Source organism: Nyctereutes procyonoides, unplaced genomic scaffold (genome assembly GCF_905146905.1).
Source record: "Nyctereutes procyonoides isolate TBG_1078 unplaced genomic scaffold, NYPRO_anot_genome, whole genome shotgun sequence".
Taxonomy (NCBI): Eukaryota; Metazoa; Chordata; class Mammalia; order Carnivora; family Canidae; genus Nyctereutes; species Nyctereutes procyonoides.
The window spans coordinates 41,646,494-41,662,633 of NW_026575043.1; the positions used below are offsets into that span (position 1 = coordinate 41,646,494).

Here is a 16,140-nt window from a genome sequence, read left to right on the forward strand (position 1 = left end):
TGTCTGACTTCAATAGTTAAGTCTGTTCCCTTGGTTACCGCTGAGGCTGTTGAGCCCTCAGAACATCGGAACTAGAAGGAATCTCAGAACATCTATTTTGTGCTATTGTCTCTGTGTACTCTCTTCTTAATTTGCTGCTTCTTGGGCTTACAATGATACTATCGAGCTTATTAGAACTGTGTGAAAAATTGGAACAAATAGTTTATAAAAGAGAGAGAGCCTCTAGGCTCCTCACTTTCCGGCATCCATTTGTTTTTGCATGCTCACATCTCAGTACGCAGCAATATTCTGAAGGGTAGTGAGCATTCTACAGCAATCACCAATGTGAGGGCAGCCCTGGTGGCTCAGTGGTTTAGCGTCACCTTCAGCCCACGGCCTGATCCTGGAGACCCGGGATTGAGCCCCATGTCAGGCTCCCTGCATGGAGCCTGCTTCTCCCTCTGCCTGTGTCTCTGCCTCTCTCTCTGTGTCTCATGAATAAATAAATAAAATCTTAAAAAAAAAATCACCAATGTGAGCTCTAGAGTCAGACCCCAGAATGAATTCTGGCCCTGGATCATCAACAGTGGAATGAGGAGCAGTATGGCCTCAAAGGATTCTTTGGAGAATTAAAATGAGATAATGCAAATAAAGTAAACACTACAAAGCCTGGCAGGATAATATGTGCTGAATAAAGTGTTTATTATCATTATAATTGACCCTTAAATAACACGGGTTTGAACTGCACGTGTCTACTTTATTATTTTTTTAAATTTTTATTTATTTATGATAGTCACAGAGAGAGAGAGAGAAGCAGAGACATAGGGAGAAGCAGGATCCATGCACCGGGAGCCCGACGTGGGATTCAATTCCGGGTCTCCAGATTGCGCCCTGGGCCAAAGGCAGGTGTTAAACCGCTGCGCCACCCAGGGATCCCACGTGTCTACTTTATATGTGGATTTTTTACAGGACAGGACTGTACATGTATTTTCTCTTATGATTTTCTTACTAACACTGTCTTTTCTCTAGCTTACTCTGTTTTAAGAATACGGTATATAGTACATGTAACTTACACAGTATGCGATAATTGGCTGCTTATGTTATCAGTAAGGCTTCTGGTCAACAGCAGGCTATTAGCAGTTAAGTTTTTGGAGAGTCAGAAGTTATGTGTGGATGTCTGACTGGGCAGGGGGTCAGTGCCCCTCACCCTCCGTTGTTCAAGGGCCAACTGTATATATAATAGGACTTTCATCAGTCACTGCACAACAGAAACAACTTGCTCAGAAAAAGAAAACTAGAATAGCATTGAGTTAAAAGAAAAAGTCAAAGGCAGCCACCTCAAAAAACTGGGTTTAATTCCAGATATTAAAACATCGATCTCTTACATCTGGTGAGCACACAGTCTACTTTCACATAAGCATCTCACATGGGAATCAAAGCTCTTTGAGGGAGGCATGGATGGGGTTATTTTATGTGACAAAGAAGAAATCACCAGCTGGTGAGGTTACGGGCCTTCCATGGGGGCACAGAAGATGGAACCAGAGAGCACAAGTAAGCTCTGGGGTGGCAGATTCTCACTTTGTGGTTTTGTTCCCTTTTCTCATAGGACCAGTCTGGCGAACTGAACGGAAGTAAGATTAAAGAATGACTTCTCAAACACATTAGTCCCTCAACACTCAGTGTGCCACGAGGCCAGCCTTTGAGACAGTGGCCAGCCTCTGAGGGGTGCCACTGCTCTCTGACTCGCGCTGGAAAGTGTGGCTCGAAGTCTCGCCGGAGAAGACACGTCATGTACTCTTCAAAAGCATTACTGGCCAACTGAGTGCATTTCCAGACCGTGTCCCACCCTTAGCTCTTCCCAGAAGCAGGGAGGAAAAGTCAGTTTGAAAAAGGATATTTGTTCTCAAATTCCTTTTTACTTTCAAGACCACTTTAAAGTCCTGTGGCTTGGTCATGCATTTTTTCTCTTACCAGAGAGGCTTCATCACTTTCAATTTTTAAAAAATCATCTTAAAATACAAACAGATCTCTTGTTTATCATAGTTGATGCTTTAAAACGAATGACAAAGTTATTTAGCAACACTTTCTTCAGATATTTAGAGGTCTTGACAGAGATAAAAGTTTTAGAGGTGGCTAAAGGGAAATGGTCCTCTATTCAGATTAATTCAGGAACTATTGCTCTTTTACCATCACAAGGAAAAGCTGGGAAGCATCCAGGCAGGCTGACTACGTTTTACATTTGGATAAAACTGTGGCTTCACTGTGAAGGTGCTATGTACACCTCCATGGGAGTCTCTGTGGCCAACAACACTGTTCTAAGGGCCACATATTGCCTGTGGCACCTTCTGAGAGGATCTGCTGCTGGATGGGAACAGGCTAAAGGATCCCTCCTCTGACTGACTTCGGTAAGGCCGAGGAGATTCTCTCTCCCAGCAAGCTATCATTGGGATTTCAGTTAATGAACTGCAAACACTGGACTTACAGGGTTCTGTAAATAGAGATTAAGGCAACCAGCGGCTTTTGGGCCACCTGAATTGAAGAGTGAGTTGATTCTTCTGGTCCACAAAGACAAAGAAGAATGGATGCCATCCTGAAAGGCAGAGCTGGGAGACCATGTGGCCCCCGAGAGAGATGGCAAGAGTGAGTACTCTCTTCCCAGGTTTTGGGGACGCAGGTTGGGGGTTCGGCAATATACTCCCAATATCTTTCCAATAAATTATTTTTGCTCAAGTTAACTTGAGTGAGTTCCATTCCTGGCAATCAAATAACTCCTGACAAAGATAGAAAGCATGCCTATTACAACAAAAGCTCAATTTGAATACAAATCTTCAGATGGCAATTTATATAAGAAGTCCTGACTGCTACTGTGTTTTCTATTCCAGTGCTTTGACCAGATCTGGGATATTTGTTTAAGAAACCAGAAGCAAAGTTCTTATCTTGCATTTTGGAAAACTTCCCCAGTTCTGTAGAATTCCTTTTACTTTCTTATAAGTAAAATCTGTTTCTTCAGAAATGAAATGCAGTGACTCTGCTTATTTTAAGTCATTTAACCTTATTTTAAGTCATTGTGTTGTGTTGAGGGACGCCTAGGTGGCTCAGTGGTTGAGCATCTGCTTTCGGCACAGGGCGTGATCCCAGGATCTGGGATCGAGTCCCACATCGGGCTCCCTGCAAGGAGACTACTTCTCCCTCTGCCTATGTCTCTGCTTCTCTCTTTCTGTGTCTCTCATGAATAAATAAATAAATCTTGGGGATCCCTGGGTGGCGCAGCGGTTTGGCGCCTGCCTTTGGCCCAGGGCGCGATCCTGGAGACCCGGGATCGAATCCCACGTCGGGCTCCCGGTGCACGGAGCCTGCTTCTCCCTCTGCCTGTGTCTCTGCCTCTCTCTCTCTCTCTCTCTCTCTATCTCTGTGTCTGTCATGAATAAATAAATAAAATCTTTAAAAATAAATAAATAAATCTTAAAAAAAAAAACAAAAACCTTGTATTGAGACCATCTTCTGCCCCTGGGACTTCACAATGGTGTCTCAGTAGCTGATTTCTTCCCTCCATGAGAGCAAGGAACAAGTTCATATGAGATGATGCCCCTGGTATCCTATCAGAGTACAAATCATTTCAAATACTTCCTTCAGAGAATTGATGGGTTAAGTGTAGACTTATCCACTCTCAGCCTTGAGCAGTGACCAAAACATATTGTCCTCCGTCATGTCCATCTACAGCTTCCATTCTGGATCTGGCAGCTGCCATCTTGGTCCAAGTCCTATCCCAATATGGCCCCACTATACTTTTTTCTTTCTAAACACCAGCTCTCCTTTGTCAGTCACACTAATTCTGAAAGCAGCACTATTCATGTCTCTGAGTCTCCTATCAACTTGTCCATATAAATAAGTAAACATAGACTTTTCTTCCCCTATGAAATTTTACCTTCAGGGGAAGGTAGTAAGAATTCTTAAGGATTTTGACTCTCACACAGCCCTGATGTATCACAGTGGTAGTTCTCTTTTGGTGAAAATTCTTTCTCCAAAACTTAATTTCTGGTGATTTAATGTGATAGAGAGTCTCTAAAGGAGACTCTAATAATCTCACTCCTCCTCATACATGTGGATTGCCACCTACTTTAAGAATTGGCATCAAAAAAAAAAAAAAAAAAGAATTGGCATCAATTTCCTTTGTCCTTGACTCTAGGCTGGCCTTGTGACTTGCTTTGATTGACAGAACGTGGTGGACTTATGAGTTCATGCCTTAAGAGGACTGGCAGTTTCTGCCTCCTCTCTCTTGGAAGCCAGCCAGCCACCATGTGGCTGAGCCACATGTTGGAAAGAGTGGTCCCCAGGTAGAGGCCGGAAGTCATCTTGGATGTCCTAGCCCCAGCAGAGCCTCCACAGGAATGCAACCACCTGACTGAGCCCAGATGAGAGCAGCAGAAGAACCACCAAACTGAAACTCAGCCAACCCACACGAGCAGAAGAAATGATAAGCTGTTGTCTTAAGCCACAAGGGTATGAGATTGCTTATTATGAAGCAACAGACAATTGAAACACCTTACTTGACAAAAAGTCAGTCCAAGTTCAGGAGGAATGATACAGCTGTGTCTCTGGGAAGAAGAGCTCAGTTTGTTGACTTGAACTTTTGTTTTTCAGGGACACCACAAATATCCCAGGCAAGGAACCACAGAGTCATCTTTGACTCTTCCTGCTGTCTCATCCCTTATATATTCTACTTGTCATCAAGTTGTCTTCTTCCTAAATGTATCTTGGATTTAACCCTTCCTGTCTTATCTCACTGTTGCCATCACAGCTCAGACCCTGATCCCCTGGATTTAGAAATCTGCACCAGCCTCCCCTCCCCAGATATCCTTCCTCAGATCCATCCTGTAAATGGACCCTGGGCTCATTTTCCTAAACTAGGACTTTCCATGTGTCAGTCTTCAACTCACTAACTCTGGCTTTCGAGTTAGTTTTCAGGCCTCAGCTGGTCCCTCCCTGTCCACTCCTCTACTGGGGCAATGTGGTCCCCAGCCTCCTCCCACCCCTAAAAACCCCAGGTCCTTCCTCCAAGTCCCTTTCAGGCTGTTCCCTGACCTGGTATGCCCTGATCCATCCAGCCCCATCCACCTTTCTCTGTAATGATGGCTCCAACCTCCACAACCCTACCAAGAGCCCTCTCCTCTGCAAAAATTCACAGTACTCCATCCTCTAATTCAATCATATTTATGTAACTGGTAGGCTGGTCTCCAATTTCTTCCCATGTTTATAACTCAAATTCCTAATTATATCATAAGATTGACAGTAGGGATTCTTTCTTATGTTTATGTATATTCCTTATAGGCAAGTGCTAGTGTATAAAGGTTTTCAGTAAAATCATCCTTGTTGATCTGAATGGTTTTCCCTTTTTAAGTTTTTCGTATGACTTACCCAACTGTGCTTTAGAACATTTTGGAAATACAGTATATATCTGTCATTGAGGAAAATGTCCATTTGGTTCAGAAAGTCTTTTTTTTCCTCATGGAAAATTAAATAATATCTACTGCCAAAAACAAAGAACAATCGAGTATCCGCCAGATCTGAAACCATAAAACTGTACTGTGAGAACAAATGCTGGGCCTCTGGTGTTCCCTGACTGTAGTGCCACATCAGGCCCCAGGGGAGTGGCTGCCGCAGCAGCTGAGGCACGCTACTGAGCCCCATGGCTAGTCAGATAAAAAAGGAATGGATAGAAATAACACACAGGTTAGGAATAACCTATTTAGGAATTGCATGGTGGGAACATGCCAGCAGCAGTCCATTCCCTAGGGAAAGCACAGGCCACCATAACACCTGCTAGAACTTCCATGCCCACCATGGGCTGGGCTCCCAACTTAGGGTTGTGTGTACTTTACCCATTGACTCTTCAAAAGAATCCTAAAAAGCACAAATGAGGAGACCCAAGGCTCAGAGGAGAGTCATTTTGCCAAAAGCCATGAAACAATTAAGATTCAAACCTAAGCCAATGTGACTTTGACATCCACATTCTTTCCAGTAATTTGTGTTGTCTTTCTTACTGGAAGAGACATGATATCACACCATCAAGAATATTTAATGAGCATTGTTATGGCCTCTGCTGTGGTAGGTGTTTCAGGAGATTGCTGAAATATATGGCTTGGGGGAAGGGGAAGCCACCCTAGATTCCATCAGCATAAATAAATAAACATAGCACCCATGTAAAAAGAGAGCACTTGTTCCTCAAATGAAGCTTCAAGAGGAGTCTCCTTTGCCACCTTAAGTCTCTCCTTCATAGAAATTCCAGAGCTACCCCTGCTCCTGTCTTCAAACAGCTTAGTCTGGTTGGGAAAACAAAACTACTCACATAAAGCAAGAATGAACAGTATGAAGCAGGATTCTGACATACTCTAATTTAATGCTAATCTAAAAGGACTCAATGCAACAAACACGTTAAGTAATTGTAATGACCAGAGAGAAGAGGTGCAAAAAACGAGTCTGCATAATTTATATTATTAATGTTCATTTCAATATTGCTTTGGCTATTAGCTAAAGTTTGGGGTTTCGTTTAGCTGTAAAGTGTTAATGATGCACCCAGATGTATCTTTTTTGAGGTGAACTTCACCCTATGCAATGAAGACTTGGTGTTGGGAAAGACCTCCAGGCCTGGGCAAGGCTGCTGATGCAGTGCTTCATGCCAAGGGTACAACTCCAGGGAGCCCCTTCCCAGCTGAGAACAGCTGGGATGGGAACACCCGCGGAGATATCCCAATATCCTACAGAGCAGTTCTGCTGTGCAGCGAATGCTTCCTGGATACCATCACAGCCTGTTGTCCTCCTGGGGCTTGGGATTTCCCAAACTCAAAGAAGACAAGAAAATGACTTAGAGCTAACAGCTTGAACTGCAGACCCTCTGTCGCCACTGACTTAATCCTTTGGTTTCCACAATGTCAAAAAGGCACTCTTAATAATTTAGCATACTATCAGAATTTCAAACTCTAATTCCCAAACAATCCACCAAGAAAATTCTCAAGAATGACCTCAACAGTAGCCTGGATCCATCCCAGGGCCCCTGTTTTCAAGGAAATAAAGGAAATGGGGCTGTTTTCAAGTACTGGAAGGAAAGGGCATCAGTCTTGCCATTAGGAGCCCTAGACCCAAATCCAATTTAGTTTGGAGTGAAATCCTCATCAGATCACCCCACCACTCTAGCCTCATTGTCTCATCCAAACAATGGTGGGTGGGAAGTGGACACCACCTGCTTTACAGCACTGCTGGAAAGGTTAAATGAGGTAATGTGAATATAAGTGTGTTGTTTGTTTTAAGATTTTATTTATTTACTAGAGAGGGAGAGAGGGAGACAGAGAGAGAGAGACAGGCAGAGGGAGAAGCAGGCTCCATGCAGGGAGCCCAACGTGGGACTCAATCCCTGGTCTCCAGGATCACGCCCTGGGGTGAAGGCGGCGCTAAACCCCTAAGCCACGGGGGCTGCCAATAAGTGTTTTATATGTAGTAGATACTCAAGCATAGCTGAAATAAAAGCTAAAACATACCAGCATCACCACTGACATTAAAGTGCGAAATGTGCTAACAGAGACCAAACATTTTCCTTGACCACCACTACCAAAGTGCCTTGGCTTTTTACTCGAGCTCTGAACATAGCTTTAAAACCTCGTATTAGGGGTCATGATTGGGAGCATTTTTGTAAGGAACAAGAAATTTGTTTTAACAAGGTCAGGGTGTCACATAATTAAAAGGAACTTCAGCCAGTGAAATCACCAAAGGCCCCGTTCTGTAGAAGTGCTGTGGCTGGCATCCTCTTAGGACTCCTGTGTGTGAATGATGCAATCTCTGGAGAACTTCTCAGGGATTAAGAGGGAGAAACTACCCCAAATCCCTAACACAGACGCTTGAGAAGCTATGAGAAACATTTCCTTCTGACACTCCATATTCTTCAGCCTTATCACCGTCTTCCCAGGGCAAGTCCAAGCTCCATACCCAGACCACAAGACCATCATCCATTATCTGGCCCCACTTAATTGTTCTCAGACCTCATCTCTTGTCCTTCCTTCTTAAAATTTCTATCTCAGCAACACTGACTTTGCCTAGGAATTCACCAATGTGTATATGCATGCACACTGTTCCTTTTACCCCCATTGCCCTCCCTACTCCACCCAACCCTAACATTCACAACCTGATTACTTCAGGTGTGATCCTACATCTCCACATTCCAGGACTGGTTAGGACTGCAGAGTCTGTAGCTTGCCCCATACCTACTGAATCACAATCTGCATTTTAATAAGATCCCTATGATTGTACTACTACTACTACATTTTCATAAGGAAACTTAAGTTGGAGAAGCCCAAGATGCCACCTTTCCCAGAAACCCTCTTTGATAACCAGTAGCCCCTACCTCCCACCATCCCAGGACAGACACCCCTCCTTCAATGTTCTCAAACTTTTGCTCATCTCATTTATTACAGAGTATCTTGCATATACTTATTTGTCTGTTTTTGCTTCCCACAGGCTATAGACCACATCATCCTTGTGTCCCCTGAGCTGTACAAGGTATGGCATATGGTCAGAGCTTAAAAACTGTCATCTGTCACAGCTGGTAATAAACCCCTTGTGATTTTCAACTTTAATAACTTAATTTTTATTTTTATTTTTTTAAGATTTTATTTATTTATTCATGAGAGACACAGAGAAAGAGAGAGGGGCAGAGACACAGGCAGAGGGAGAAGCAGGCTCCATGCAGGGAGCCCGATGTGGCACTCGATCCCTGGACTCCAGGATCACGCCCTGAGCCAAAGGCAGGTGCTAAACCACTGAGCCACCCAGGCGTCCCATAACTTTAGTAGTTTTAATGTTTCATAACTAAAATTTTAATCACTAACTTTATTTTTATTTATTTATATTTTTAGAGAGGAAGGGGGTGAGGGGCAAAGGGAAAAGGAGACAGAGAATCCCAAGCAGGCTCCATGCCAAGCACAGAGCCTGACTTGAGGCTTGATCTCATGACCCTGAGATCATGACCTGAACCGAAACCAAGAGTCTGACGCTTAACCACTGAGCCACCTGGGTAACCCCTAATCACTCACTTCAATAACTAACTTAGAGGGATGCAGCAGCTGGGCGGCTGCCTTTGGCTCAGGTCGTGATCCTGGGATCCAGGATCAAGTCCTGCACTGGGCTCTTGTGGGGAGCCTGCTTCTCCCTCTGCCTGTGTCTCCTGCCTCTCTCTCTCTCTCTTTGTGTGTGTGTGTCTCTCATGAATAAATGGATAAATCTTAAAAAAACAAAACAAAACTAACTTAGATACCTGTGAGCTATGTGCAAAAGTATCACAATTTAGGTTAATAGGTTAATCACATTACACACATTGAACCCAGATACTTTGAAGATTGTAATTATATATTTTTTGAAGTATTTAAAATATAAAATTTTAAGATATCCTAGAATTTCTTTTTTATAGTGGAAAATTTCAAACACACACAAAAGCAGGAAGGAATAATGAGCCTCTTGTCATCCAGCATCAACAAATATCTTTTAAAAAAAAAAAAAAAAACCATCTGGTTTCATCTATTTCCCTCATCTGACTCATTCACTCTTTGGGAGACTAGATCATTTTAAAATAAATCCCAGATATATTATCATTTCAACCACAAGTATTTCAGTATGTATCTATAATTTCAAACAACTTAAGAATTTTATCATGCCGTTATAATACCTAATAAAATTAACAGTAATGCTTAATATAATCTAATACTCTATGTTCAAATTTCCCTATTCCAAAGATGAATTTGTATAATTCAAATTCTGCAAATGAGTTTGCAGAAATCAGGTGAGTGTTTTATAGCAAACAAAAAATCGCTCTCAGCAATGAGAAGGTAAATTACTCACGCCCATGGTTTCAGGCACACGTTGGCTATGTGAAGGAAATTATATTTGCCTTTAAATGCCACTTGCAGGTTTCCCTCCATCTCACAACTAGATTACTTAACTTTTACAAAACTGTACCAAACTTTTATAAAGAATGTAGAGGTAAAATAGAACAAATCAAAAGCCATGCTGAGGTCCATTCAAGCATGTCCTTTGAAAGCAATGAAATAAATCGGAATTAGAATAGTAGGATGATTATTTAACAAAAAAGAGACAGGCAAAGAACAGATATTAAGCTAAATGGTTTTCCCAAGAGCCAAATCAACAGGCCTCAGAGTTGTAGAGGATAGGATCTAGATGGATGGTAATCTTGATGACTTTGAAATTTGCTTTTAATGATCTGTATTTTTTCTGTCTGCAGTAGGAACATGGAGTTTCTGAGAAACATACTGGCACATGTGGTTTGAAGAGCAAATCCAATTACCTCAGAGTTGTTCTCCTGTTAACAGTAAGTTCTGATCCATGCTCCATAGGTCAAGAGCACAGTTCAAGTTTCTCTTTGCCCCCTGTTTGAATCATACTTCATCACTGCCTTCCCGCTTGTCTTAGCTCTGTCCATAACATGCCGACAGGCAGAGATTCCAGGCTCCACACAATGGCCAGCCATTCAACCACATTCTGCTTTGTCCCTAAACATTCACTCCCCCGGCTCCTGCTGGGTCTGTTATATTCAGATATGAACTTTCCAGGAATCTGATCATGTCACAGGCCTTTTCCTGTACAAGTTCAATGCTAATCATGAATAGTGGGCTTCACACAGAGGGTTAGTATTATTCATGAAAATTATGACTCCACATCCAGAAATAGGGCAAAACTGGCCTAAAATAGGCAGGGTGTATCTCCATCGAGTCCACTAGGCAATTACCAAGGTCTCTTGCTTCACACAGCACAGGAGTTTTCAGACACACTAAGGAGCACAATGTTCTGCCAGACTTTCTAGGTGTGAGGCTCAGCTAGATGGGGAGCCCTGGTGCCCACAGAGTGAACGGAAGGGTTTTCCAAAGAACCAAAGCCAGGCACTGTTCCCTCCCCCACACCCCCAAAGCAGGTATTCCCCAGTTCTCATTCTTTTTTTTTTTAATTTTTTTTTTATTTTATTTATGATAGTCACAGAGAGAGAGAGAGAGGCAGAGACACAGGCAGAGGGAGAAGCAGGCTCCATGCACCGGGAGCCCGATGTGAGATTCGATCCCGGGTCTCCAGGATCGCGCCCTGGGCCAAAGGGAGGCGCCAAACCGCTGCGCCACCCAGGGATCCCTCCCAGTTCTCATTCTTAACCTCTGTAGGTCTCCCTACCCAGACCATTTCAAGGCCAACTTTAGAAGCTTTGAAAAGGCTACTAAAGGACCATAAAAAAGGAAATGATATTTAATTTTCTTCTTCTTTTTTTTTTTGGAACAGTAAGGCACATCCTGCAAATATCAGGAATTAGAAGGGTACTAGACGGGTTGTACCATTTTTCAGTAATTCTCTCTTCTGGAAGTTAGTTTCAGTGACCACATGAGTTGGTTCCCACTGGCCCAAATTATATTTTATAAATGCAAGTTCAGGATTATCTTCCCAAATAAAAGCAGCCAGATTGAAATCCCCTCTCTGCCATTCCTAAGAGAATGACATAGGCTAGCAGTAAAAGACTATCTTTGTGTAGAACAAATGGACCGAAGAAAATCTGCTTTCCTCTCCCCCTGCCCCTTTCTTCTTTACATAACTAGAGCCAAATGAGATGTTTTTCATTTTAAAAATTTGATTAAGCAGACTGAGCAAAAGCCCATTCCACTGGTCTTTACTGTTTTCTCAATTTTGGGACTGAATCAAGGCATACTCGGGTTGGAAGGATAGTGAGGCCAGGGCCTCACTGCCAGGCAGCGGTACCATTTGGAAGTTTAACTTTTGGAAGGTGAGTGGTGGGGCCTGCAGCACTGGTTCAGGGGATGGCCCTTCCCCATGAGGCAGCAGAATTCAGACTGCTGTGGTGGGCGTGAGTTGAGTGAGAGGTCCCAGGTCCCCTGCAGTCTTCCTATATCACTCTATATGCACAGCCTCCAGTCCTCCTGAGTGAGGAAGGTGGCAGGGCAAGGAGTGAGGATAAATAATATGGAAAAAACAACCCAGGTAGAATTATTATGAATGCACGATCCATTTGCTCAGCTCTAGTAACTAAAAAAACCTGTTCCCCTTGGCATATTTGGAGATACTATGGGGGCTCAGTCAGTTAAGGATCTGATTCTTGATTTTGGCTCAGGTCATGATCTCAGGCTTCTTAGATTGAGCTCTGTGTTGAGCTTCATGCTAGGCGTGGAGCCTGCTTAATATTCTCTCTCTCTCTCCCTCTGCCCCTCCGACCTCTCTCTCAAAAAAAGAAAGAAAAAAAGATCTGACGAACACTACATTAATAAACTCCTTCCAGTTCTGGCTTTGGATTCTATACTTTAAGCCTTCCTATAATATTTCCTACCTTTTTTTCAAGTATCTTCCTAAGAATCCCTGCCACCGCACATATTCCCTAAGGGTCACGGTATCTTTTTACCTTTGTACCTTGTATATAATAAACACTGAATAAACAAATGAATGAAGGCAACAGCTAGAAAACAGGCGTTGGAGTAAAAGGCTAAAGAAATTGGGTTTTTCATAGTAGAGAGGGATGAGGTATGAGTTATCATGAAAAACAACAGAACATCTTTATGCTAACATGAGGAAAAGGACAATCACACTGGTGTTGAGGGGATCAATGAGGTATTTCCCAAATACCATTTTTCAGGGGAGATAGTGCATCAAATGCAAATAATAAGTAGTGTCATAGTTTAGTTTTACTGTCTATAAAGGATTCTTCATTCATTCTAGACAATTCATTCCCTAAAGCGTGAGGTAGTTTTGTTTCCCTGGCATTCTACTGAGCTCTTGCCATCTCTCTATCCATGAATGAATCCACATGAGGAAATTAAGTAGAATTAGAAATTCTGGGTGGACTTATCCATTAAGGGAACGGCATTAGAATGCCTAGGGAAAGGCATTAAGGGAAAGGCAATAGAATGCCTAGGGAAACCAGGCATTCTATTCCTGAAAAGCCTCAACAAGAGGAGGAAAATCCTCAGCCCAGGATGGCTTCTCCTTTCACCTGCTTCATGAAATCCACCTGCCTGAACAACCTGCCCTCTGGGAGTGGCCTTTCACTCTGTACCCTCCGTGCTCAGTGTCCCGAAACCTGCAGTGGGTGCATGAGAGCCTTACTCTGGCAAGCAGGAATCTCGCAGTACTTCCAGTAGACACCGTCCTCGTGCTCTGCCACATAGCACCAGGGGCTCACATCTCCATCTGGATTTCTGTCGGGGCAAGGACACACAAATAACATTTCTGTCATGTTAAGTCAACTGGTCCATTGCTTTTCAAGTTTACCAAAATGGAACTTGTCAACTTCTGTATTATTTCTTTTATTTTTTTAAAGATTTTATTTATTTATTCATGAGAGATACAGAGAGAGAGACACACAGAGAGACAGCCACCCAGAGATCTCAACCGCTGAGCCACCCAGAGATCCCTCTGTGTTATTTCTAATAATTGGTATGTATCTCAGTGCTATTTCTTTTGAAGAAAAAAAGGGGGGGCACCTGGCTGGCTCACTCTGAAGACCATGCAGCTCTGGAACTCAGGGTCATGAGTTCAAGCCCCACATTGGGTGTAGAGATTATTTAAAAAAGAAGAAGAAAAGGGATGTCTGGGTGGCTCAGCAGCTGAGCATCTGCCTTTGGCTCAGGGCATGATCTCGAGGTTCAGGGATCAAGTCCCTTTTCGGGCTCCCTGTGAGGAGCCTGCTTCTCTCTCTGCCTATGTCTCTGCCTCTCTCTCTCTTTCTCTCATGAATAAATAAATAAAATCTTTTAAAAAAAGAAAGAAAGAAAGAAGAAAGAAAGAAAGAAAGAAAGAAAGAAAGAAAGCTAAGCCAGTTTCAGTCAGAACATGCATTTCTATGATCCTGATACCAACTTCTGATGCAGCAGCAATATGTTTTAAAGGTTTAGTTCACATTTCTAAAATGCTCTTTAAGATTTTTCACCTCAAGAGTGCCCTGACGAAATGAGCCATCCTTCAGAAACAGACTCCAAAACAGCCAGGGTTACCACACACACAGAAAAGCCTTGCCTCTCCTCGGCGTTCTCAGCTCCCTTCTTCGGCGTTCTCAGCTCCCTTTCTTTCGATTCAGAACACTGGAAACCTGACACTCCGGTTAGTCCGGAACTGGGCATAAAGACCCTGCAGCGGGAGCAGTGGGGCCGCCCCTATCAGGCCTGAGACGGATAAGCCTATTGTGAGGCCCAGAAGATAAGCCGCCCTGAAGCACAAAGGGTCCTTTCAGTTTTTGTGCCCAAAGGCAGGTGCCAGCGCCAACTCTGCTCTTCCCTGTCCCTCTGCCTTCCCCTCTAATCCAGATCCGTCGAGCTCAGAGAAGTGCATTCCCATCACTCGCCATCTCGCAGACATCTCCACTGCGATGAGTCTGGCACCAGAGCACAAGACAAACATGGTGTCGGATGTCAGCCGAGAAATCAAAGCAGGAAAACTTGTACAAAGCCCTTCTTTAAACAGTTTTTCACTGTCATCTTCCTCCCTCTATTCGGTGTCCAGCTTTGATGTAGTATTTGGTAAAGACCTTAGAAAACAACTGTTTGTTATCAATGTCAAAACCATTCTGAAAAGCATCAGAATAGCTTAATAAAGAATAAGCAAATTCATCTTGGATTTCACAGCAGTGCAACAAAAGGCCTGGACTCACTGATGTGATGAGAATCAACATTTCGGCCTCCCTTTTTTTCTGAAGTAGAAACTGGTAGTTCAGGTCTGGTACATTCCATCAAGTCAAAGGAGAGGCTGCTGCTGGCCAGGGCTGAGGAGAAAGATGATTCCCTCCAGGTTCTCACAGTGGAGAACTATGTGCATTTCTGGGAGCCTGTGTAGGTCTGGGTGCTAATCTGTGAGAAAAGACTTTCTTTTTCATAGGAATTAAACCTCTTTGGAAATTTAAAATTTACCTTAAAGTCGGGCTTAATCCAGGAGCTTTTTTTTTTTTTAAGGTTTATTTATTTATTCATGAGAGATAGAAAGAGAAAGGGGGGGGGGCAGAGACACAGGCGGAGGGAGAAACAGACCAATGCGGAACTTGATCCAGGACCCTAGGATCACGCCCATGAGCCAAAGGCAGACACTCAACCGCTGAGCCACCCAGGTGTCCCCCCAGGAGCTCTTCTTAGAAGTCGTGTTTGATAGAAAGCAACCGAATAACAGCATAATAAACTAGTAGCCCACTACCAAGAGACACTTTGGAACAAGAATTTAAGTAGCATGTAAAGACAAACAAACACACAAAAATCCCAAACACTGGTTTCTACCCAACTATTTCTATGAATAGCAATAGGGAAAGAAAGAAACCAGAGATAGAGTGAGGTTAATTGCTTTAATTATGCAAAAAATATTTTAATGAATATGTATAACTCTGAAAGTAAAATGTAAAAGAATGAGTTGAGTGTGTGTAAATTTTAACAATAAAATGCAACAGATAGCAAAATGTGAAGTAATACGAACTCTTACCTCTGGGAAATGGGGCTTGCCGAGGATTTCAGGGGAAAGATGTCAAATGAGACTTTATTTAAGCAATATTCATCTATAATTTTTGAGAATTTTTTTGGAAAAGCTTTTAACATTTTTATAGTAACAAATAAAAAATAATCCAACAGCAACTGTGGGGAAATGGCCAGTTGGAACAAATTAGAGCAGAGGTAAAGGAGAGAGCTATAGGCACAGGGGTAACCTGGATGACAGGCCTGGGACTTCAAGACATCCACAAGGGTCCTGGAGTGTTAGCAAAGGTACATAGAGAGAGAGGGTAAACAGTGTGGCCCATGCAATGCAGGTATGAATATGGTGGCTCACCTGGGTTGACAGTACCATGGTTGAGATTCCAACATACTGGTAGAACCAGGGACATAGCATATGGCTCACAGTGTAGCTCAGTGATCATTTCTCTCTGTCCTGATGGCTCAAGAGGCTGCCTTTGTACCTGTCCTAATAATAACTAAATTCGACACAGTGCTGAACCATGAGTCACATTATCAGGATCTTGAGTATAAATAGCTTAAATGTAGCTATAACTGAAAGTGCTTAGAATCTTTCTTTGCTCTTGTCCCTATAGACCAGTGATTCTTTTTTTTTTTTTTAAGATTTTATTTATTTATTCATGAGAGACACAGA

The 16,140-nt window shown here is 42.9% G+C and overlaps 1 protein-coding gene across 5 annotated transcripts in view; it reads right to left on the bottom strand.

Annotated features, from left to right (window-relative positions):
- Positions 1–16,140, bottom strand: part of KREMEN1 (kringle containing transmembrane protein 1) — a 70,734-nt gene that overhangs the window by 34,254 nt on the left and 20,340 nt on the right. For all 5 annotated transcript variants that reach the window (XM_055322810.1, XM_055322811.1, XM_055322812.1 and 2 more), the window contains exon 3: positions 13,129–13,220. In XM_055322810.1, coding sequence (XP_055178785.1) covers positions 13,129–13,220 — 92 coding nt within the window. The remainder of the gene's footprint in view (positions 1–13,128; positions 13,221–16,140) is intronic.